At 37.6% G+C, this 25,892-nt stretch overlaps 1 protein-coding gene across 19 annotated transcripts in view; it reads left to right on the plus strand.

The window, feature by feature from the left end:
- The window catches only part of BLTP1 (bridge-like lipid transfer protein family member 1), a 140,286-nt gene that overhangs the window by 58,967 nt on the left and 55,427 nt on the right, over positions 1–25,892 (plus strand). For all 19 annotated transcript variants that reach the window (XM_073001687.2, XM_073001694.2, XM_073001693.2 and 16 more), the window contains 23 exons: positions 1,013–1,293; positions 2,097–2,347; positions 3,231–3,489; positions 4,700–5,540; positions 6,885–6,955; positions 7,075–7,248; positions 7,532–7,652; positions 8,673–8,813; positions 9,845–9,972; positions 10,450–10,652; positions 11,320–11,517; positions 11,604–11,815; positions 12,113–12,264; positions 13,008–13,158; positions 14,195–14,347; positions 15,408–15,648; positions 16,918–17,066; positions 17,544–17,763; positions 19,319–19,477; positions 19,871–20,046; positions 22,177–22,352; positions 22,981–23,687; positions 25,120–25,365. In XM_073001687.2, the coding sequence (XP_072857788.2) occupies positions 1,013–1,293; positions 2,097–2,347; positions 3,231–3,489; positions 4,700–5,540; positions 6,885–6,955; positions 7,075–7,248; positions 7,532–7,652; positions 8,673–8,813; positions 9,845–9,972; positions 10,450–10,652; positions 11,320–11,517; positions 11,604–11,815; positions 12,113–12,264; positions 13,008–13,158; positions 14,195–14,347; positions 15,408–15,648; positions 16,918–17,066; positions 17,544–17,763; positions 19,319–19,477; positions 19,871–20,046; positions 22,177–22,352; positions 22,981–23,687; positions 25,120–25,365 (5,410 nt within the window). The remainder of the gene's footprint in view (positions 1–1,012; positions 1,294–2,096; positions 2,348–3,230; positions 3,490–4,699; positions 5,541–6,884; positions 6,956–7,074; positions 7,249–7,531; positions 7,653–8,672; positions 8,814–9,844; positions 9,973–10,449; positions 10,653–11,319; positions 11,518–11,603; positions 11,816–12,112; positions 12,265–13,007; positions 13,159–14,194; positions 14,348–15,407; positions 15,649–16,917; positions 17,067–17,543; positions 17,764–19,318; positions 19,478–19,870; positions 20,047–22,176; positions 22,353–22,980; positions 23,688–25,119; positions 25,366–25,892) is intronic.

A 25,892-nucleotide genomic window follows, 5' to 3' on the forward strand; every position in this document is an offset into this window, starting at 1 on the left:
CAATGAAGGAACTAGAAAAGATAATCAAATATAAGAATGTTTCACTGGAGACCAAAACCATCCACACTCTTGTATTCCCAATCACCATGTATGGGTGTGAAAGCTGGACAGTTAAGAAAGCTAACAGGAACAAAAAATGACTCATTTGAAATGTGGTGCTGGAGGAGAGGTTTTTGGATACTCTGGACCACCAGAAAAATGAACAAATGGTTTCCAGATCAAATCTAGCCTGAACTATCTCTGGAGGCAAAAATGTTGAAACTGAGACACATCTTGAGCAGATAAGATTCTCACCTCTGACCTTTGGCAACTCTATGATCTCCAGAATATCCCATCCTCAATTGCCCTGCTCAGATCTTGCAAACTCAAGCCCATGATTTCCTTTAAGGAGTCAATCCATCTCATGTTTGGTCTTCCTCTTTTCTTGCTGCCTTCAACCTTTCCTAGCATTATTGTCTTCCAGAGAATCCTGCCTCCTCATGATTTGCCCAAAGTAGGACAGCCCGTATGTATGTCCCATTAACTGAGTACATCAGTCTAGTTCAGACTAGCAATTAGATTTAGCCCATAGAATTTAAAGAGAGAAATGCTTCTAGTGTTAGGTTGCACATTGTATATGACATTTTTGTGGATGAGATGGAAGAACATCTCATGTTTTACTGAAATTTCAGAAACATGATGTGTCTGTACATGTACCTTGATTACTTAACTGGCTGTGATAATAGTCATTTCCAAGTCTTTTCAAACGTCCTGTTCCTCTCATGTGTTCAAATTACTTAAACACTTTGTTTTATGTACCTGCACTTAACACAGGAATTTAGAACCTATCATATTTTTTTTATTTAGGGGAGGAAAGCACCCTGTGATGTGCGGTTCCTTCTGTTCACCTATGGAAATGGGATTTCTAGAGTCATGAGAAATCTGCACTACAGGCACGCTTTCTTTCCTGGCTCATTGAACAAGCATTCCTTTTGGTGCTCTCTGTTGATACTTTCTTTGATTTGCATTTTAGATGGGTGTGGTGCGCATTGCCAATTGCAACCTCCATAATCAGTCTGTTGGTGAAGGTATAAGTGCTGCTATTCAAGACTTCCAGTTACGACAATATATTGAGCAAGTGAACAATTGCCGAATTGGCCTTCAGCCAGCAGTGCTGCGCAGGGCATATTGGCTGGAGGCAGGGTCAATCAACCTGGGCCTTATTACTGCTGATATTGCTTTAGCAGCAGATAATCATTCTAAACATGAAGCACAAAGACATTTTTTGGAAACTCATGATAGCAGAACGAAAAGGTAAGAGAGAAGTCTTGCAAAAGAGTCTTGCAAAAAAAAAATCCACAAATATGAACCTTAACAGACTGCTGCTAATGTAAAACAAACATTTCTGATATTTAGAAGAATATAAAGTTATGTGCGAGTGTAGACAAATGTGCTTTTTAAAAATCTTTAAAGCATACTTTTAAGAATAAATTTGTTTAAAAATACTGTTACTGTAATTTAACTTGGTGTTTAGCAGTTGAAAATGGATGTGCTCAAAATCATTGTAGATTTGGTGGGGGGCCTGAGCCTAAATAAGTATTGCAGAAATGCATTTTTTTAAAAAAATAATAAATATAAACACAACGGGTTAAATCTGATTGTTAGGTCCAAAATTCTACAAGGTCCACTGAATGAATGAAAAACTTGTCATGGCAAAAAACTCTGTTAGCCGTATTAATTCATTTTTGGCCATTGCTTGTTTCTGTTATGTGATCAGATTTTTAAAATGTATTTTTGGGAGAAATATACATTAATTTTCTAAAATCTTGATTGTTTTCTTTCACAATTTACCTTCCAATTAATGTCATCACCATTTCAAATCCTGGCTGTTCTCAAAACTCTTGAGACATGTGATTTAAGGCTGGTTATTTTAGGAATCTGTGAAGTGCTAGAGCCAAACTCTTAATTAGTTTTAAGAAATGTTTCTGTTAAAATATCCTTCATTATCATAATTTACAAATTTATTGTTGGTTATCAGGATTTCTTTGGAAATGTTTAGGTCAATAATAATTAAAATCTGACAGTTTCACTGAATAAGTGGTTGCTTTCCTTTCCAGGTTATGGTTTTTATGGCCAGATGATAATACAAAAAATAAGAGAAGCAAGAACAAATGTGGCTGTCTTGGTGGCTGTAGGTTTTTTGGTGGCACAGTTTCAGGATTAGACTTCTTCAAGCTTGAGGAGTTGACACCATCAAGTAGTTCTGCTTTCTCCAATACAAGTGCAGAATCAGATATGTTTTATGGACAGTCTCTACTGCAGCCAGGAGAATGGATTATTACCAAAGAGCTTCCAAAAATTATAGACGGTAATGTGTGTTTGTGTTTTTGCGTGCGTGTGTGTGTTGGCATGTGCTTGCAAGCATACATACAAATATGTATTTGTTATCAAGTATTTCTTAACCAAATACCAACGTATTTTGCATTATATTTAGGTTCTTGTTTAAATATATGCTATATACACAACACTGGCTAACTGACAACACAAGACAAGGCGAATTTGAAAAAGAAATGACATTGAAATTTTATGGGTGGGAAATGTTACCCGTATTTACATGTATGCATTTTAATTCATTCACATAGTTACACATGGAGCGGGCAGTAGTACAGTGTACTATACTAAAAAAATTGAAAGGGGATTCCAGACTGATTTACTTGATTGCTACTTACTTTTTTTGTTAGCAAGTGTTCTTTTTTTGATAAATTTGGAAGAGTAATAAATATTCTCTGTAGATACAGTATTCTTCTCTTTCAAAATATTCTGCAGTATGAGGGGAAAGGGAAAATGTTGGTCCCTTTGGTATATGCTGTTTTCTATAAAATATTTAGCTGGCTGGACAGATCAATGAGTCAGAGCACCTGGCTGCAGAGTTAGGCGTTGGGAGTTCAATTCACCACTGTCTTTTAGAAGAACTAAACCAGAAGGGAATGGTGAACCACTTCTGAGTATTTTATGACTGAAATCCTGTTGCTTAAGATAATGTCACAACCAGAGTAGATCCATTGAATCAGTGGGGATTTGATGAATCCTCTGTAAATTCCATTGATTGTATGACCCTCAGTTCTGACTAACTACACAGAACCACAAGATTTTAGCCTATGTCTAAGAAACTGTGGCCATAGATCCAAATAGACTTGATGATGTGTAGTTAGTATTATTAATATAAAAAATTAATCCTGCTTTCTTCTTAGGTAAGGCAAATGGTGTTAAAAGAAAAGAATGGGAGTGCCGATCCGTAGGAGCAGAATCAGAAAAGAAATCCCAGCAGCTGAACTTACAAGTACCACTGCGATCTCATAGTTCTTCTTCCTCTTCAGAGGAAAATAGTAGTTCTAGTGCTGCTCTCCCTTTGCTCGGTGGTGACAGGGAGAGCCCTTCTTCTGTTGTTGAAGACCACTTAGGACAAAAGGAATTATTTCCAGGTTCAAAGAAAGAAGATGCCCATGGAAAGTGAGTACTCCCATTTCATATTTACTAAGAATTAGTCATGGAAAGGACTTTCTTCACTTGCAGTTGGATGGGGAAAATAGTAGTTTTCTTTCTAGGAAGCAAGGCCACCACTCTCCCCACTGTTGCTCCTTTCATCTCAGACTCATGTTGCCCTTAGCTGTGTAAATCCTGGGAAGCTGCACTGTTGTCCCAGCCTTCCTGCAATGCATGTATGCCCAGGTAAAGTCTGTGCCATCCTATATAAGTAGATAGGTCTTCAGAGCATACTCAACATGCACAGAATTTACAGAAGAACATGCTCCTCCCTCCAGGTGTAATGAGCCTCTTAAGTGCAAACAGTGTATGAAGGAGGACACACGACTGCATCTGAATCCATTGCAGCTTCTAGGCTAGGGGGTATGTGCTAGGGTAGAGTGAAGCTGCATGAGCTTACCCTAGGCAGCCCACAGAATAGACCATCTTTTCTTGGCTGATTGCTGCTTCTCTTTGATGTTACCAGTACTGTGTGTTTGTGTTCTTATGTGCTTTTTCTTTCAGTTGATGCTTACCTCTCTTATTTTACTTTAAAGTTAGTTGTAGGGTGTCGGTTGAAAGTTGGGGTTGGGGTCTGCCCATCTTTTCTGGTTAAGTCTGGAATTTATTTCTCTCCCTGGAGGGTTTCAAACTGTTGAATGTTGCCTGTCATCCAATAGCAGGGGAGATTTGGAATGCTCTCCTAAAGAGGCAAGAATTCTTTGTAAGAATCTTCTTTTTTTCTGTAGGAGTTTTAGTCTGCCATTATGTAGATTTGTTGATAATCTGGAACATGCTGATGATGTCAGTAGGAAGCGCTGAAAAAAGTAGAGCAGGGATGGGGAATCCCTGACCATAAACCATGTTGGCTGAGGCTCATGAGAGCTGAAGACTACTATGTTATCTGGGGCTGATGAGAGCTGAAGACTGCTAACTCTAGGGCTGGGGATTCACAGCTACTTATGGGAAATGTATGTAAGACCTGGTAGCTTCTATCCAGCATACCATTATATATCCTGAAAACCCCTTGATATAACTGGAACTAAAGCAGCTACGGCTAACTGGGGGATAATGACTTTGTATTTTTGTTGTGTTTCAGGTCTGTGATTGAAGTCTCCCCTCTCCCCATCCTATTAAATTTGGTGATTGTGGATTCTGTGTGCATTATTATGAAAAAAATGTTTTTCTGTTCCCTTAGTGCCATAGCAGAAGGTCTGGGAAGTAGTCCTGTTTCTCCTAACTCCCAGGAAAGGCCTGTTGGACAGTCTCCTCTTAGATCTCCTTTGAAAAGGCAAGCGTCGGTGTGTTCAGCTCGACTTGGGAGCACAAAAAGTCTTACTGCAGCCTTCTATGGAGACAAACCACCTGTTCCAGCTGGTGTACAGTTCAGTGATGTCTCCCGCAGTGATGAAAATGTATTGGACTCTCCAAAGCAAAGGAGAAGTTTTGGTTCTTTTCCATATACTCCTTCTGCAGACTCAAATTCATTTCACCAATATCGCTCAATGGACTCAAGCATGTCAATGGCTGACAGTGAAGCCTACTTTTCAGCAGCTGAAGACTTTGAACCCATAAGCAGTGATGAAGGACCAGGAACATATCCTGGGAGAAAAAAGAAGAGAAAACAAGCCAAACAAATAGACTATGGGAGAGGCTCAATCTATCACAGTGTAGAAGGACCCCTAACTACTACATTACATGGAGAAGTTAGCCACGATGCAAAAACTTTACCAATAAAAACACATCCCTCCCAAGCTTCATTTGTTTCTGCTTTGGGAGGAGAAGATGAAATTGTAGAGCATTTATATGTCATGGAACCTGAGAAGGCTCCGGAGAATGAACAAATCACTTCCCAGCAGCCTGTAATGAACTGCTACCAAAGCTACCTTACCCAGTACCAGGTGGTTAACTGGTCAGTAAAACATCCAACAAATAAAAGAACCTCTAAATCATCCTTGCATCGACCATTAGACCTTGATACACCAACTAGTGAGGAAAGTTCTTCATCTTTTGAACAGCTTTCTGTCCCAACCTTTAAGGTAAAAAGTAGCCATTGAAAGCCATTTAAATGAAAGGAAAACAGTTTAGGCTAAATCTGATTGTTAAATCGTAATCAGAGTAGGCCCACTGAATGAATGGGACTTTTGAGTCAACATTTATGTTCAGCCCATTGATTATTTTGGTAGTGAGTCTGTCCTGCACTGTGAAAAGTCACCACTTCTGTTCATGACTTCTGGAAGGTGGGTGATTCTTAATAAGCAAGAGTGGGAGAAAAGAAAAAGAGGGGAAACCAGACCAGAGGTCGGAATCACTTGCTCATATGTCTCCCTTTTTAAAATGAGAGGCAAGGATATTTCTTCTGTAATTTTTCTGAAGGTATAGAGGATAGTTCTGGAATCCTGTTTTTAAAAAAAACCAAAAAAAATTATCTTAAAATTAGATAAGGGAATCTAACCTCTTTTCTGCACCTTATGTTTTGGAGGCTTTTGGTGCATGTGTGGGAGTTACTTGACAGCAATTGAAATCTTCCATGAGATAGCTTGTGTGTCTGCAGGAATATAGATTAAAAAAAAACCATATCTGAAGAGAGGACAGAAAGGCACAAGAAGGCATACATTTGTTGCTGTTTTTAAATAAGCATTTCATCATCTGGATGGCGGCGGCGGGGGGGACGCCAGCAATATACTTGTTCAGTTAAAATGTTCTATCTATATAAGTCCATAGGTATGTTAGAATTAACATTGTTGGGGAATATAAACATCTTTTTCATCTAGAAACATTTAATTAATTAATTTGTTAGGGATAAGAATATGTCATCTAGTCTGTTAACTGATTAGTACAATATTTGCCTTGACAATAATGATGTATTGTGATTCAGTGTAGTCATAAACATAGAGTGAAATGATTGTATCACCAAGAGGTTGCTTTTTATGAATGAATGCATTGTATAGCTTTCTGTTTCAGGTTTCAGCGGGGGAGTGTTGTTTAAGGTTTTCCTTTGTGTATTTTTATTAGAAGGCTTCCAGAGCATATTTAATGTTTGTAATTTTGAATGTATATCTAATATCTTACGACTTTCAAGCAAGAAAATCTTATAAAAGTATAACATTTGCTATGTAGTATTAATATTTTACACATCAATAGGCAAAATGAAACCTAAGTTTTAGTGAGCTGGGTATCGTGTTTTTTTGTTTGTCTTTGAAAATGTTATATTATGATATGTCTGAAAAAGAGTATCCTTTGGACTTTGAAGTCACATAGAAATTTAACAATGTTCTTGAAGGCAGAAAAAAAATCTAAATATCTTTTACACATGCTGAACAATACAGGATATTACTGATAAATGCTCTAGAATAAGAATAACACAGCTTTGTATATTCTAGATTGTTAAACAAGGACTTACAGCTAATTCCCTCCTTGACCGAGGCATGCAGCTTACTGGGTCAACATCTAAGTAAGTAGTATGTTGCAAAGATTGTGCACCTGGCAATTCTAATATTTTATGCTATTGCCAAACAGTAGCAGAATATAATAGCTGTTTTAAAAAACTAATAATATGTTATCTGTATTTAGCACCCCATATACACCTTTGGACAAGAAAATTCTTGATAATACTGATGATGAAACAATAACAGAAGAATGGACACTTGATCACCCAATATCTCAGACTAGAACAACAGCTATTGTGGAAATAAAAGGGCCTGTGGATATAGTTCTTACTCCTCTTGTAGCAGAAGCTTTGGACAGGTATTTATGGAATCAAATAAGTTGATAAATTATCATTTTTAGGTTCAGTGATGGTACATGGCTTTAAGGAGGAAAAGATTTGGATCCAGCTTTCTTAAATAGCTTTTCTCTTGCTTGTTTTGTTTTGTTTTACTTCTTTGTATTTACCCAATACTTTTATAGAAGCATGTAGACAAAACACTATTTATATCTTATTCTAAATATTTATCCTTAAGTTTCTATAATGATTTTATATATATATATATTTGGAAACAAAACTGTTCTGAACTCATTTTCCCTGCAGGTACATAGAGGCAATGGTTCACTGTGCTAGCACATGTCACCCAGCAGCTATTGTGGATGATCTACATTGTAAAGTCCTCAGAGAAGCCATGCAGAACAGAAAAACAACTTTTTCTGAAAATGTATGTTTGCAAAAATACTAAAGACCTATCTCTGTATGACAGTGAATTGTGTCGCACCTTATTCTTTTATAAATTCTTCTGCAAAATATATACAGTATTTCATTCCCAAAAGGTCTGGGAAAATACTAAAGTTGAATGCCTTCTTTTAGAGCAGTGGTCCCCAACCTTAGGCCTCCAGATGTTTCTGGACTACAACTCCCAGAAGCCTTCACCACCACCTCTGCTGGCCAGGATTTTGGAAGTTGAAGCCCACCTGGAGGCCCAAGGTTGGAGACCACTGCTTTAGAGGACAAGGGAAGAAGGCAAATGCTAATATGTGTAGTCTGCCCTTTTTGTTTTTTTTTTAAAGGCAGGTTTCTGCAACACTGGATTAGAGGGAGCACAGCTTCCAGTTAAATTATTTTACTTCAGTTTTGGCTCTAAGATGCGTTTCTGAGCTCTTTAAATGAACACTGTCCCGTTTGCTTCTGTTAGCCAGAACCAGACACACTCCTGCTAGCTAGACTTGCTTATAGTGAAGCAGGGACTCGAAATTTATAGCTCATGAGGTATTTATGGACTGTAACTCCCTTCCATTCAGGTCAGTGAGAGATGAAGGGAGTTGTATTTTGGTTTTGCTTTTGCAGTTTTGTTTGCTTCTGTTGGTGGGGAGAGTTTTTAATTGGTGTTAAGTTCTTCATGCTTAACTTAGGATCCTGAGGAACCCCTTCTCTTGGTGTTCCCTGTAATCTCACCCTGTATACAGCCAAGAGAAGGACCTGTGCCAAAGGGCCAGGCTGCCACGCTGTGGTATCAGTGAAAATAGGTTAAAAAACCCATGCATTTTATTTTAAGAATTTCTTCCTCAATTAGATCTGAGGCCAGAATACTGTCTCAATTCCTGAGTTAATGCTTTTTACTTGCACATCTTCATGTGATTAATATATATTTTACTGCAGCTCTATCTTGTAAATAAAGCACATAATATTGAAATTAAGCCTTTAAATTGATATTGACACAAGTTCCTTCCCTTTTTTAAAGCTGTCTTCAAAGCAGGATGTTAGAGGAACAAAAATAGAGACCCCTGCTACAGGAACAACCCAAACAAAAACCCAGAATCTTTCTCTTAAGCAAGATAATGTGACTATTAAAGGTCTTCAAGCCAATGTTACACTGCCTAAGGTAATAAACGATCTTGAAATACTGGAAATGTTGTACGCTAACTTTGTTTTATGTACTTATTGTACCTGCAGCATGGAGTGTTTGAGTTGTACAGTGGGTAAGAATGGCCACAGCCTAATTGATTCAGCTTAGTGTTTGTTATGTTAAGGAATTGAGTCTGTGACATTTCAGCTGCTAAAAGGAATGCTCCACCACCCTCCTTGTTGGATAAAGGGTGGAAGACAATCTCACTGTGGGTACCTTCCGAAAAGGTACAAGGCAGGCCTATAACAGCATTATGCCAAACCTCTGACATGGTTATGAGAGGCATGGTAGCAGTAAAATTTGACTTGACTGGACTGCACTTGAATGATCACCCACAAATTGGATCTCAGTGGGGAGCTAATCCTTGATTTCCCCAGCTGTTGGTACTTCCCGATGTTTGCCAAATGATTGTGAGAAAAATACAGGGCAAAGAAATTAAAACAACATATCAGAATGTTACTGTGGGGAAGACAAAACCTCTGATTGACTAAATCAACAATAAATGCAGATAAAATTCCTTCCTAGCCCTATCAACCAGTGGCTGCCCTTTCTCCATAGAAAAGGGACTCTGCAAGTTGAAGGAGAGTGAGTGCAAAGATCAGCACTGGGCCAGGGCCAGGTCTAGCCTTCTTATCTATGGCTTAGCGATAGATCAAGTTAGAGATTTTCTTCTATATCCTTCCTGGGGTTTCAGAAGCCACCATCCAGCCATCTGAAGAGGAGATGCTTCAGCTTTTTTATTATCCAAAATCAGGTGGACTGCCACCCAGTATGGTACTATCAATGCTGTTTATTTGAGATTTTGCGTTTTCTTCCATGTCCACATGAATCTATTATGGTCTTAATTTTTAAAAAGAAAATTAGCATTGATAACGTTGCGTTGGCTGAAATGACATTCAGGTAACTGACATTTTTTTGGATTCTTTGGACTAGGATAAAAATCTTGGGTGCTTTTCATTAAAAGCACCACAAAAATATTCCATTATTCTTTGTGATTGCTTTTGTAGGTAAATTTGTGTTTATTGCAAGCATCTGTAGAAGAGTCATCAGGCACAGCTACTGGCAGAAGTGTAAACCATGTGTCTTTAGTTGCTTTGTGTTTTGATAGGATTGCTACACAGGTTCGTATGAACAGGTAAGAGAAAATCTCCAGTAATTCATAGAATTTTTAAGTAGCTTCAGAACAGAGCTTAACAAATTTTTCACAAAGTTTTCACAAACTTGATAATGACTTCCAAAATCAGAAGAAAGACTGTTATTCCAGATTTCTACAATCTGTGCATAGCAAAAATATCTGAGGAAAATATATTGTTTTGATCAGGATTAACTATACTGTTACACTTCATGACGGACATTTGCTAAAGAGTTTTTTTTAAATCTGAGGGCAGATTTGTGATGTGTGAAAATATCAATTATTATAATGGTTTTCCTTCACTTATACATACATATTAGTGAGAACTGTATACATTTTGCCTGATTAATCTTTGCTAAAATAATATTTTAATGCCTGACAGTTGATAGTTTCTTTTTATTCAGTGAACAAAAGCTTACAGATGTTTAAAAGGTATTTGATGGAGCCAACAATGAATGTTCATTTTTTTTAATTTGAAAGGGGTGTGGTTGAAGAGAATCCAAGCAGTACAGAAACTAGAAGAAGTTCAGTAACCTTTGACAAATATGTCCATAGCAATAAAATGCAGCCCCAGTCTTCTGGCTCTCTGCGATCAAATGCTGGAGCAGAGAAAGGGAAAGAAATTGCGGCTAAGCTTAATATTCACCGTATTCATGGACAGCTCAGAGGCCTTGATACAACAGGTAAGCTTCCTTGTAATCCCAGCTGGAAATATTTTGTTCCAAAACTCTTATTAACACTAGATTGCTTAATAGGCTGAGTAGTCTAAAAAGAAGGCTTCTGTAGTGATTTAGCTGTGTGACATCTTGTAGCATGGAAGTTTGTTCAACTTGTACTCTGCTGAAAAACAGTATTGTTTGGCTATCTGGCTATCTGCCTCTCTCTCTCTCTCACACACACACACACACACAGAGAGAGAGAGAGAGAGAGAGAGAGAGAGAGAATGGGCAGTTCCAAACTTTCTTTAATCATAATGAAAAGATGAACCCTGTAGTGCATACTGTTTGTAGGGTGGTAAAGGGTGTTATAGATAGGAGGTAGGAAGGCTTGATATATTTGCTTATGAACATTAATATAACCCTATGACAAATTGGATTTTAAAAAGAGGCTTCAGAAAACTGTTCAGAAATAAAACTCAGATAATCACACCAGTCACACTGGTATAGCAATTCACCTAGACCAAAAAACAATTTGAAATATAGATACCCTGTTTTCAGCATTTCCTGCCCAAATCTTTTTTGCAGCACCAAATATCACTGCTAAAAAGAATGTAAGAATAATAAGATTTCTTTTCTTTTCCTTTTTTTTTAAAAAAAGCAGCTACTAAAATGATTTCCTTTTCCTCTACAGATATTGGGACCTGTGCGATAACAGCCATCCCTTTCGAAAAATCAAAAGTTCTTTTTACATTGGAAGAGTTGGATGACTTTTCTTTTGTAGATGAAACTGATCATCAGGCAGTTCCAGATGTAACGAAAATAGGCCCCAGCCAGGAGAAATGGGGCTGGATAATGTTTGAATGTGGAATAGAAAATCTGACAATAAAAGGTAAACAGTATGTTCAACTATTTCATTTGTGTCTTAACACAATGAATTGAAGGAAGCAACATTTATTTGCCTTCTTATATTGACAGGTGGAAGACAATCAGGTGCCGTTTTATATAATGCATTTGGGAACATAGGTAAATCTTCAGCCACAGATAGAGGTGGACTACTTGCATCCAACAACTCTTCAGACTCCCCAACCGGTAGTGGCTACAATACTGATGTATCTGAAGAAAATCTCCCTTGTGATCGAATAAGTGCTGGCTCAGATACTCATCCAAATTCAGTTTCAGATGAGCAGGTAAGATGTTTCATAATGTTCTCAGAGGAGGCATTTTAGCCCCTACATTTGGTGGAAATTTAGCAGGCTTTTGTATTTGCTAAACTAAGTTGCTTCTTATGTGTTCAGACTGTAACGCAGCATGTTAGAACAGTATGCAATCCATAAGTGCTTTGGCTTTTTGTTAAAAGGTTCTGTATCATTTATCTTCTGCAGGTAGTTCACTATACATATATATTGAGAATGTGGCAAATCTACTCTTGCATCCTAAAATAAAAATTTAAGATGCATTTTTCTCTCTTTACTCTTTTGGTATAGGATGAAGGGGTTGAATCTGATGATCTGAAAAAGGAGCATCCTTTGAGGCCCCCTCCACCTGATTCTTGTAGTATGAAACTGACAATCAAGGAAATTTGGTTCAGTTTTGCTGCTCCTACAAATGTGCGTTCACCTGCCCACAAGTTTTCAAGGTACAGTGGATTCTACTTCAGAATATATGGACTCCATATTGTGAAATAGCATAAAATATTAAATTGCTCAGCATATCTACTATACAAAAAACATTGAGACTACACCTGAATGTGTTGCAATGCTGTCTTGAGCTTCAGTTGTATGTTTTTTATTTTCTTTAGTATGTGGGCTTCGTGTCTCTATTTAAATTCACTTTATTTTACTGATGAGGCATCTTTTTAGATTTTTTATTTCCAAATGAGCACTAATTGTTTAAGCAAAATTTACAGCACATGGCCCTTTTAAATACTTTGTGCACCTTCTTTGGTGTATACTTATTATCAGGGTGAGGATCAAACAGCCCTGTTTGATAAGGTAGCCTTTTGATAAGTATAGAGAAAACTCATTTCAAAGTGTTAATTACAAAACATGACACATTGATAATTTACTGTCCTAACTGACTATTATTTAATAGTTTCTCTTGTGGATAATTAGGTAAATTTTACTTCTCTTACTAGTGTGTCTTGTTTTCTTTTTTTTTTCTGTGTTGCTTTATCTGTGACCAAAATGTTGGAACTTAAACATCTTAGATTACCTTATCAGATTCCTAATATTTACGAATCAGTGGTGAGTTTCAAGATGATCAAGATTCTTGGTGTTTATTTAAACATAGTAAATGAAACCTGGTAGTGTATCACTAGGTAAATAATAAAGACACAGAGAGACACAGATTACCTTTTATAACTGATTTTTCTTGCAACAGGCAGCTGAACCTTCTAAGCACTGCAACTCCTGCAGTTGGTGCTTGGCTTCTTCCCATTGATCAAGTGAAGTCTTCTTTAAACAAATTAGAAACAGAAGGGACACTGCGTGTCTGTGCTGTCATGGGCTGCATAATGACAGAAGCCTTAGAGGTGAGTGGATTGTTGGAGCACAGGTAAACAGTTGGTTATATCTCCCCACCTTTTGACAAATTATTTGGAGAATGAAACAGTATTTCAAATCCATGAGAGTCTGCAAAGGTTGTGACCCCAATAGATTTAATGGTTTTCCTTACTCGTTTCTTAGTAATACACAAAATAGCATCATCAGTGCTACTTGCAGCTTCTTGACTGGATATTTATTATGCATGATAATCATTTTAAAACTTAACTCAAATGCAGTTTTGGCACTACGTTACCAGCATGATAAAACATCCTTCCCATCCACTCCCTTGTGCAACCCTCTGATCTGCCTGAAAATCCAATTTAAATGTTTTCCCAAGCTTCTAGGATAGGTTTTTGGGGTGCACAAGGGCTGCAGTGGGAAAGGGAGACTGCACTTTCCTGCTTCTCTGTTTCTGTTGTTCTTTCAACAAAAGTCTGGTGTCTGATCGTGTTCTAAGGGTTTCCCTCAAATGACATTCTTCAGAGTACTTTGTACTGTAGCTATCTACATAACAGTTATTCTTGAAATTAATTAATCTTCCTGAATTGGTATCCATAAAATATGAAGATCACTCAAGAATTTTATGATATATATGCATCCACTCAAATATGTACAACAGACCATCAAGTTAATAAAAAAATTAGATTGGATTGTGTCTTCTAAAACAGAAAATAACACATATCTGAAAATTTAGTTTCACCAAAGTCTGTCTTGAGAACAAACCATTCTATGTGAAAATTGTTACTTAATGCAGTTAGTGATTATAAAGATACTGTTAAAATCTGAAAGACTTCAGATAACTTGTGGCCTTCAGTTGCTTCCTTTTTGTGTCAGTAAATTGCAAAACAAATCAAATGGTCCATTTAACGCAGCCCATTGAAATTCAGTTTGCCACTGGCTCGTTATAACTTTATATTGTGCCAAGATCCTTTAAAATGTGTATTTTGTGAAAAAAAAAGTTTTAGAAGTACCTATTCATTGAATGGAAGGCTTGAACTAATTTGACCATGTTTACATGTGCAGAACAAAAGTGTGCACTTTCCATTGAGGAGCAAATACAACAGGCTAACAAAATTGGCCCGTTACCTGCAAGAAAACCCTTCCTGTTTATTGTGCAATATACTACACCACTATCTTCATCAAGCAAATTATTCTATCATTGAAGATGCAACTATGGTAAGTTCCTATCCTCTTTACATGGACAGCATGTCTTATTAGAAGTAATAATATTGATCCTTTCTAATTGTGCTTTTTGTAATACAATAGCAGTATGCTTTTTGAAGGGATCAAAAAGAATTGTTAATTATGATATTGATATAAAGGGTAAAAAATATGAAGCTTTTCTGCACTGCTTATGAGCAGTTGACATCAAACTGCTTGTGGGGCCTGGTGATCAGAGTGTATAACCCCTGTTTGGTACCAGCTGTACTGGCTGCTAGTGCATTTCCAGTCCTCATTTAAAGAGCAACTGATTATGTTTTAGAATCCAAATGTTAATGGGGAACCTGTAGCTTGCCTGTTGTTGTTGGACTCAGTTTCCTATAGTTACCTGGCAGCCAAGCCAATGATGAGGAAAGATGGTTCATTAACAACCAGAGGGTCACAGGTTCAGCACCCTTTAATTAAGCATTCCTGGGCCATCTTATTTGAAAGACCTCTGCAATTGTGTGAACCTGCAGGCTCCTTAAGCCACCCACAGAATTCCTGTATAAAGGCCTATCATCAAGGTCAGTTAAACTGGCAGTATGAGACTTGAGGTATTTTCAATGATAAAGTGTGTTTGTTTAAATTCCTCCTGTTTGGCTGTTTAGTTGCTTTTAAAGAGAGCCTTAAATGGTTATTCCAGTGTGCTTTTTATTGTTGCTAGTAGACTGGAACTTTAAAACTGTTATTACTTTTGTTTTATCTCTTCCGTTGGTTTGGATAGGATGTTTTAATGTGTTTTAAGTTTAATATATTTCACATGTACATTTTTTAACTTATGTTCTGTAACTTGTAAATAATTGTGTTTTAGGATATAATTGTATCTTGCTATATTTCATGGTGATTTTTTAAAAATCCATATGGATATTGTATGTTTGTATTAGTTGTCTGTTTTAGGAAGGTGTAATATAAATGTTATAAAAATATACAGCACTTAATCTCTGCACAAACATTCATAAGATTGCACTGTTGTGAGATTTTCCTTTGTGGCTGCTGTAACTGACTAAAATGAGTACTCTTATTTGCCTTCTAGAGTGATGGTCTTCCTGCGCTGGTAACATTAAAGAAAGGTCTTATTGCACTAGCTAGACAATGGATGAAATTCATTGTGGTTACACCTGCCTTCAAAGGGGTGAGTTTACATAGGCCAGCTCAACCAATCAAATTCCAGTCAACTGTACCACATGAGCAAGAGGATGGCTTCGGCTTAGACAATGGAGGTGGTCTTCAAAGTGACACAAGTGCTGATGGAGCAGAATTTGAGTTTGATGCAGGTACTGATGTGTTTCAGTTGCATTTTCTTAATTATTTTGTAAATGCAATGCCCATTTTAATATTCTCCTCACATGTTTTATACTGTGTGGATATATGCTGCTTAATCCATCTTCTTCCCCCCCTACACCTCTAACATACGCTTACATATAGTGGTTGAAATACTGTGGAAGGCAAAACAGCATAATGTTCAATCATTTCTAGCTGACAATCAAAAAGTACCTGCTGAGATTCTTTAGCACATTACATGCCAACTCAGCAGTTGTGTGGCCTCCCCAAGAACCCAGCAAGGTTACATTAATTGACAGCAAGAAAACTAGATTTCTGCATGTGTAACAAAAACATTAGCCAGTATTTGGATGTTCTTAAGGTTAGCTGGTCAAATTCTGTGATTAACATTGTCAATTTAATTCATGGTTTTAATTGTTTTGTGAATAGTTTTATTGTGAGCCGCCCTGAGTAGACATAGTCTAGAAAGGAGGGATAAAAATCTAATAAACAAACAAACAAACAAGTCATTATCACCCCCCATCAACATGCATAATTTACTTCTATACTGCTTCCTGTACCTTTGTGAGATGAAATGCTTTCCAGTATCAACACCTTTGTTACAGTATTGATATTCATTAGATAGGCAAGTAATCCAATAAAGGTTTTGACTAACCAGGAACATATTTGGTTTTTAATGCACATTAGAGTAACTGGCTGGGAGGACTAAGTTCTGTGGCAAGAAGTTAGAGGTCTGATAGTTTCGTGAAAGACACCCTGTATAGAGTATAATCAGTAGGTAAACTTGTTTTCTTATAATTTAAACTCCATAATGGTGCTATGCATCATTATTTCCTGAATAAAACCTAGTATGTCTAGTATCTGTCTGCTGTTAGCCAATTCCTGGCCAGCACAACTGAACTTCCTCCCTTCCTTTACTTACTTACCTGCTTTCTTACTATTTTCTTGATGTTTTCCATTCAGCAACATGCACCATGCATTCCAAGGTCTTAATCTTACTTTCAACTGTGAAGAACAGAGTTTTTAAAAATCATAGAATGATAGAATTGTAGGGCTAGAAGAGACTCCAAAGGTCATTATGCCCAAGTCCCTGGCAAACAGGAACTGTTTTACTTTTCTAAAATTTATGATCTTCAGTTGAAATTTGTGTCTGCGGTGTTCTGTTCCAAATCTAAATAGAAGTTTACAGGGTGCCAATAATAAAGGTTTTTAATAACCAATAGCCTTTGCTAATTAGTTTGTACAATTGTTCCATATTTCAGCTACTGTCAGTGAACATACAATGCTTCTGGAAGGAACCGGTACACGCCCTCCACCTGCAGGTGTTTCTTCTGGTCCTGTTACTGGGGCTGAGATTATGAGGAAATTATCAAAGACTCATACACATAGTGATTCAGGTCTTAAAATAAAGGTACAGCTGTTTTATTCCTAAAATGGGGAGGAGATAATGTATATTATCTATTTTTTATGGAAAGAAAAATAGGTAGATATATCATTGCACTTAAAATTTATTGGAGAAAGTGAAACTTACCACCATAGAGTTATGCTACCTGATCAATTTTTGACAGTACATTGCTAATAATATAGCTCACCGTTCCTTATTCATCATAGTGGCTACCGTAGTGGCTAGAGATAATGCCACAAGATGTCCATTCTTTGACTGGTTGATTTTTCCTGTAATACCGTTTTGAAACCATGTAACAAAAATAAGATGAAACATCAACAGGAGTCAGTTTATTAAAGCCCAGTAATTTTTGGTCAAGAATGTATTTTGAAAATGTAATGATCAAGGGGGGAGGGGTAGAGAATCCCACTGGAGAGAGAAATGAACAAGTGTAAGATTTGGCTGTTAATCATTTTAATGTGATTGCTTATGTTTCCATGTTAGGGTATCCATCCATATCACTCCCTGAGCTACACTAGTGGAGATACAGCTACCGACTCACCAGTCCATGTTGGTCGTTCTGGACTGCTAATGAAAGAAAGTCCCAGAAAAGAGAGTCTGCTCAGCTATTTGACAGGAAGTTTTCCCAGCCTACACAATCTCTTGGAAGGAACTCCTCAAAGAAGTGCTACAGCCCCTAAAAGCAGTTCTTTGACAAGAGCAGGTACAGAACATTTGTAGTATGGCTAATGATTAGTGATGAATCTAGACGTTGGCTAAGAGCTCATCTTCACACTAGGTAATGTTTTTAATACATGCTACCTTCCAAAGGACCACTGTGGATTCTTCCTTTCCACTGGAAGGTAGTTTTGAAGAAAACCTCCAACAGCAGCTGATCATGAGATTCACTTCCCACTTCCGTCTGTTCAGTAACTACTAAAGTAGCAACATAGCTCATAATTCAAACATATTTTCTGTGCTTGCTTTATGTCCTTTGTGTGGACTAATAAAGATACTAGACCACTGAGGATTTTAGAGTTTTTCTTATGGCCAACACTAACTACCATAGCCTTTTGTTCAGCTCAAACATTTTTCTTAGAATATATTAAGGAAAGGAAGACTGGTGGTTGTTGTGGGTTTTTCGGGCTCTTTGGCCATGTTCTGAAGGTTGTTCTTCCTAACGTTTTGCCAGTCTCTGTGGTTGGCATCTTCAGAGGACAGCACTCTGTGCTCTGGTTGCTGTCCTCTGAAGATGCCGGCCACAGAGAATGGCAAAACGTTAGGAAGAACAAAGATGCTGACCACAGGGACTGGGGAAACGTTAGGAAGAACAACCTTCAGAACACGGCCAAAGAGCCCGAAAAACCCACAACAACCATTAGACCCCGGCCATGAAAACCTTCATGAATACATCGAAAGGAAGATTAATAGCAATTTAGAAATAAATGTTCAATTGGGGGCTTATTCTTGGTATCTCCTGGTCAATTTCCCCTTTGTCTTTTTTTCTTTTAAAAATCTGCTTCTTGGTAGACAGAGAGGAGATCATACCATTTATACACTGGTTCATTTTTGGAGAACAAGAAAAAGAATATACATTGCTAAGCATATCTTCCATCCTCCTGGTAACGAAAATTAATCGTAAGGGCTTTGTCATTATAACTGCACAGATCAGACTAGTTTCTCTGTCTAGCTTGAAAATGAAACCAGTGGAGGTTTAATATTAGCCAGTTAAATTACTGTTAGCTGTTATGAGCAGTATTTTTATTGGAAAGGTAGGATGTAAATTTAAACATCTATAGCTTGATGGCACCAGTAATAGGAAATTATATTTCATAGAAATATAATTCAGCTGACACTTACTGATCTTCAGCAATAGAAATATTGGTGGAAATGTTTGTGTCATCAAAATGCTGAACTACTTTGAAGCACACTAGCTTGTAACTATATGTCTTCAGTTCTTAAAGAGTGGAACAGTAATAAGGAAGAATGTTTGGTGGCAAGGGAGCAAAATATTAATATTTTCAGAGTAGAGGCAATTGTAGAGTGGGCTTAGTAATCAATTACTGTTAATTAAGTGAGGTTTGGGGAGATATGGTTTCCTAAATACCCCAAATCATGACCCGTTTACAGAGTGATAAAGGTTTCCAGCTGACATTATGTTTCATTAAAAATATTTTTTCTTTTTCCAAAACCGAATATATCAATAACATCAGAATTCCTACACCACTTTGTTTTATTGATCATGCAGTGTGTATCAAGATGTTTTTATATTCACCTAGTGAACACAGTGCCTTCTGAAATGTTATCAGAACATCCTTTATTGTCGGAGCCATCATCTGTAAGTTTTTATAACTGGATGTCAAATGCTGTGGGGAACAGAGGAAGTGTGGTTCATGAGTCTCCTGTTGCCAAATCCGGACACAATAGTCTCCAAACAGGTACTAATCTAAATTTAGTGTTTACTTTAATGTTGTAGAGGTATTCTTTATTTGAAGTATTTTCTTTCTCCCCCCCAATCCCCCAATGAGCTAAAAATGGATATTTTGAGCACTGATAGCTATGCTCAGCCACTTAAAACAGGAACATATGCTGGTGGATCAGATAAAGGATTCATGTTTAGTCTCCAGCAGATTAGAGCCAGATACTTTCAGGAAGTTCATAAGCAGGACTTCTCTGTTCTCTTCTCTCCAAGACATTCAGAGATGTTACTACCTGTGAACATGGAGGCCTCATTCTATGAAGTTTGACTTTAGTTTAACTTTTCCTCAGTGATAAATAGAGGTCAACATATCTATGGTACAGAAGAATTTAATGAAATATCTTTTTTCTAGGTGTGGCCCCAAATCTTCCAACCATACCTTCAGCATCCGACTTCAATACAGTACTGTCAAGTGATCAAAACACACTGGATGGAACACATTCACAACACAGTACTAGTCAAGATGACATTGCTGGTATTGAGGAAGGTAATCAGGGATTCCCTGCCGTTCAGCTTGCAGATGCCCAAGTGAGTGTTTTCAGTATTGGATGTACCCAGTATTCTCTAGTGTTATAACATTTCAGTTACAGTGGACCCTTGACTTACAGACGGCTTGACTTACAGACTTTTTGAGTTACAGACTTCTCTGGCCGCAAAATTTAGGTTTGACTTGCAGACTGAGATTTGACTTACAGACCAGAAAAAAACCAAAATGGAACAAAAACGGCCTGTTACGGGATTAATTGGTTTTCAATGCACTGTAGGTCAATGGAGACTTGACCTACAGACGTTTTGACTTGAGAACCGCCTTCCGATACGGATTAAGTTCTCAAGTCAAGACCCCACTGTATGTAAATTTTTGTCGGTTATAAATATATTTTTAGCATTTATTTCTGAATTGACCTCATCAGCTTTCCTTTATGAAATTTAAAAAATTTAAATATACCTGTCCCTCCAAAGACTCAAGGCAGCTGACACAGTTAAAATCATTGATTTAAATCCTGTTGCCCTCCACATGTGTAACATGTTCAGTCTTTGTGTTCAGTTTTATAAGGATTTAGTAACAGAGACATAGAAATAATATAGCTTTAAGGGACAGATTTTTTTGGAAAATAAAGTGCAATTAAAAGGTCTTAGCTTTACCCAGGCAGTATTATTCAGTATTAAGAATAACATTCAGCATCTTGAGCGCAGAGGCCCATGCTGCATGCAGATAACTAGCTGAATAGATGCAAGTGTTCCACAATCTGCCTAGCTGCTAACTGCAATTTCTATACCTTTTTCAAGTATAGCATTATGTAGAACACATTAAGCATCCCTCTGAGTGTTACGCTATTATTGATTATTTGGAGGGCCCTTCCTCTTGTGATGTCCCAAGTCTACAATGAGAGCTGCAGTGTGCAGTCTAGTGAATTAAATGTGTTTCTTAATGCATCCACATTACACCATGTGAGCACTTTGGGTGTAGTAACAGTCACCATACTGTTCTATGCTATGTGCAAAACTGTTGTACTATTGTGCACCTGTCTCAACTGTTCATCATCTTTATCTGCATTGGTGTAATGGCTTTTTTCATTGCTGAGCTGGGCTGGCATTTTTTATCTGTGTTGACTTATCTTAAAAAGGAGTTAGTGCTCTGTCTCAGGAAGTGCAATAGTGTTTTGTTTCCTCTAGGAGGGCATTGTGAGGGACGTGGTGGCGCTGCGGGTTAAACCGCAGAAGCCTCTGTGTTGCAAGGTCAGAAGACCAGCAGTCGTAAGATCAAATCCACGCGATGGAGTGAGCTCCTGTCGCTTGTCCCAGCTCCTGCCAATCTAGCTGTTCAAAAGCATGCAAATGCAAGTAGATAAATATGTACCACCTCGGTGGGAAGGTAAAAGTGTTCCATGTCTAGTCGTGCTGGCCACATTACTACGGAAACTATCTTCGGACAAACACTGGCTCTATGGCTTGGAAACGGGGATGAGCACCGCCCCCTAGAGTCAGACACGACTGGACTAAATATCAAGGGGAACCTTTATCTAGGAGGGCATTAGCGTCTGAAAATGAAGGGAAGTACGGTAGCTTCTCTTGGAAGAAAAGACTTGCCTTACACTTATCTAGATACAGAATTTGATTAATAATAAAAATAAATGGGTAAATAGTTAATGGTAAAAGTGTGATTTCTTATGGCACATGATGTAGAGTACTGATCATGGATCCTGATCAATCCTGTGTCAACAGTTGGACTGAATAACTTTTTGCCTTCCAATTTTAAATTGTGTGGTGTACAATAAATATATTTTCTAACAGTTCACAATTTCTTGAAAACTGGGAACCAGTGTCAGAGAAATACATTCTCTCCCCTATTATTTAGTTACAAAAAAGTATATAGAGAGAGTAAGAAGGGCAGTGTACTCCAGTCTTTTTCAGAATATGGCAGATATTAATCCTACACCCAGTAGAGGACATTGGGGACTCTTAACACTTTTTTAATGAAAGGGAGCTGAGAGGTGCTGCAGAAATACCCCTGGGATATACCACTGAGTTGCAAGCCACATTAAGAATCCCTACACTAAACCATTCTTCAAGCAGTGTTACAACTGATTTCTGTGCATGCCAATCAGTCTAATGGCACTCAAACAAACAAACAAACAAACAAACATTATTTTTCAATAGGTTGTTTTCAAGCCTCTTCTGAGCCATACTGGGATTCAGTCTCAAGATGCAGTACCGTTGTGTTATAAGATGTATTTTGGAGAACATCTGTCATTCTCTGGGACTCTGGATTGCCTTAGGGCAGACATTGTTGATTCAGATACAGCAAAAGAAAGAAGAAGTAAAAGAGCACGAAGGTATGGTCTTCAAGCTGCAATAATGTGTGCAGTATTAATGATTGTCAATACTTTTTTTAGTCACTTCAGATTATCTGGCCTTTATAGGGGTTTTTTTCAACGTCTCTCTTTTGTCTCAAAGTGTTGAAAATGATTCATTTCTACCATACCAAAAGTATGAATCAGAGATAAACTTATTTGGAGCTTAAGCTGGGGTAGCGGTATGCTACTCCCCTTCGTACAAGGCAGGATGAATTCTGTCACCTGACATTTTGGTTCTCTCAAGACTGAAGAATGCCTAAGAAACAGATTTTGAAGATTTTTGTGGTTGTACATTGATCCTTTGCAAGTGATCAGCCTATCATTATGGCTGAGAATCATCAGATCCTTAAACTTTCTTGTTTATTCACTTATGAGAAAAAGCTGTTATTTGTTTCTATTCTGGATAAGACAATAGAGGCATGGAAACGAAATCCTAAATCAATAACCTCAGTGCTTAGTACTCTATAATATCACATGGTACCTATGTTTTATTGTACAGTAAATGGAAGCAAAATATACAGAGGATAGGTTAGTTGTTCAGTGGGGTTCAGTGTTAATGTTTAGTGATATTTAAAATTATTTTTAAACCTTTATATTTCTTTCTTAGGCAAGGAGCAGTCAATCTTCCTCCACTTGAATTCAAACCAGCCTTAATGTTGGAAACCTTCAGCATCAGTGCTGTTATAATGGAGAAATCAGTGTGTACCCCTCAGAACTCCACCAATGCTCTTGCATTTCATGACTTCAATAAACGTCATTATAGTACCTTTCATTGTAATTTTACAATCTCATGTCAGTCTATAAGCCAGCACGTAGATATGGCACTAGTACGTCTTATCCACCAGTTTAGTACCATGATAGACGACATCAAAGCTACACAAACGGATATCAAACTCAGTAGATACACAGCTGGTTCAGCTTCTCCTACACCCACCTTTAAAACTCGCAAACATAGAGACTTCCGTTCTTCAGATTTCAGTCGCAGCTCTCGAGGAAGTCTGAATGGCGTAAACAGAATAAATAATGCAAAAAACAAACGGTCAAATAATGAGAACAATAAAAAAGAATCTCGGAACAAAAATTCTCTTGGGAGGTCGGAAAGACGAACTTCTAAAGTTTCCAGGAAAGGCTCAAAAGATGTTGTTGATCACGTGACCATTCATATGGATGACTCTGATTCAATCACAGTGTCAGAGCAGAGTGAGCCTTCAGCAGAGTGTTGGCAAAATATGTATAAGCTGTTGAACTTCTACTCCCTTATCTCAGATCCAACAGGGATTTTAGAAAAATCTTCTGAAACATTTTATCCAACAGGTAAGAATGTTCATAAAGTTATCTTATAGAGTTTCTTAGCTAGGGTTCACGATGCAAATTGCTCAGTAAGATGCTGACAAAATAAAGCATTCATTTGGCTGCAAAAAATGCAGAGAACTTACAAGCTGAGGAAGTCGTAGTTCTGGATACTGAAGGAGGAAGATAGGGTTTTTTTGACAAAACAAAAAAAATTAATTGACAACAGGAGGTGCAAAATTGTGTTTAAGAAAGGTTCTTTGTAAATGAATGAGGCATCTTTAATATTCTAGTTGGCTCGCCAAACAATTGTCTAACAAGTGTTAGAATTCTAGATTCAGTTAGCTGTGATTTCCCATTAAGATGAACTGTATATGAAGTGATCAACTTCTATTATTGTCATGTTTAGAAAGTTATGGCGCTCATCTTAGAGTTGGCAAATTGAGTATGCAGCCCATTGGGAAAGGGCAATGTGTAGCCTGCATAATTAAATTGTAAACTGCCCAGAGAGCACTTTTAAGCGCTATGGAGCTGTATACAAGCAGCTTTACTTTTCTTCTTCTTTTGATCATCCCAGCTATCTGTTGCACACTTTGACATACAGTACCTAGATCATGTATGCAGTGGCACACTTGGTTGTGTCTAGATGCATGACAGGTGGCTAGAAAGTTGAGGGAACCACTTATGCAGTTCCCTTACATGTGTGGTGTTTCTCAGTAGAATTCTGGCTGTAATATAATACAGGTAGGCGGTGGAGGATAGGGGGGCCTGGCGTGCTCTGGTCCATGGGGTCACGAAGAGTCGGACACGACTAAACAACTAAACAACAACAATGATAATATAATGTATCCTCTTTCCCTGAAAATAAGCCCTAGTATGATTTTTCAGGATGCTTGTAATATAAGTCCTACTCCAAAAAATAAGCCCCAGTTAAGTGAAATCCTGCCCTCCACCATTGTGCAGCAACCAGAAGATGACATTACTGTATTTGAATAAATGTAGATTGTTGTAGATGAAAAAAAATCCCCTGAAAATGAACCCTAATGTGTTTTTTGGAGCAAAAATTAATATAAGACCCTGTTCTTTTTTCAGGGAAACACGGTATAACATATTATACAGTCTTCTGTAGCGTATTTTGTGACCTATTGATCATTTTAAATTATATAATTGAAAGTCCATTATTTATGTGGAGAAAGCATAGTTCAATCTTATAAGGGCCTTACTATAAAATTGTATATTATAAGGTGAATGAAATATCTGTAGTGAATTCCATGATGAATGGTTGCAAGAACTGCTTGAAAGGGTTGTACCTAAGGGTGAAATATAATTTTTTTCACTCGGGCGTAGAATTTGGTCTGGCAATTTGTGAATTAATTGTATGATCTGGTCTATCTAATTGAATTGCTTGTAGAATGTGGTTTGCCAGTTCTATTAAATACTTCTTTATTTGTTGCAGGTGTTCGGAGCCCTACTGAACCTGCATGTAGGGTTGCATTTGAGAATGAGCAAGATAGCAGCAGTCTGAGCAGAACACAAAGGAAAAGGAGTTTGGTCATATCGGAGCCTCAGCATGTGACTCTGATAGTGTTTGGAATAGGCATGGTGAATCGCACACATCTCGAAGCAGATATTGGTGGACTAACAATGGAATCAGAACTGAAGAGGATTCATGGTAGTTTTACACTGAAAGAAAAGATGAAAGGTATAGGATTCCAAATACAGTGTTTCATAATGTGGGCCGCTTAATCTTCTTTCTTTCTTTCTTTCTTTCTTTCTTTCTTTCTTTCTTTCTTTCTTTCTTTCTTTCTTTCTTTCTTTCTTTCTTTCTTTCTTTCTTTCTTTCTTTCTTTCTTTCTTTCTTTCTTTCATGTGTTCTGCTTATTGTAGTATATTGGAATGGTAGTGGTGACAACTGGAGTGTTCAGGCTCTGGGCTACTTGAATTGATTTTATGTGGTCCTTGGCCTAATCTCCGAAGCTCTGCAGATAGTCAGTTTCAGTAATCTGTCCTGTTCCTAGCAGCTGTTGTAGGTAGTTGGACACGGGGAATGAGAGAAAGCAGTGACAGGGATATGGAAGGCTAGTATCAAGAAGAGATACAAATGGAGCTAGCTCATCTGTGTTGCTTTTCATTCCAAGTGTCCCTGAATAGAGAAAAGCCAGTATACTGTCTGGAGCTGAAGGGAGAAGGAGCTCAACAGTATCCAGAAGGCCACATATTTTCCACTTT

This window comes from Pogona vitticeps, chromosome 5 (genome assembly GCF_051106095.1).
Source record: "Pogona vitticeps strain Pit_001003342236 chromosome 5, PviZW2.1, whole genome shotgun sequence".
Taxonomy (NCBI): Eukaryota; Metazoa; Chordata; class Lepidosauria; order Squamata; family Agamidae; genus Pogona; species Pogona vitticeps.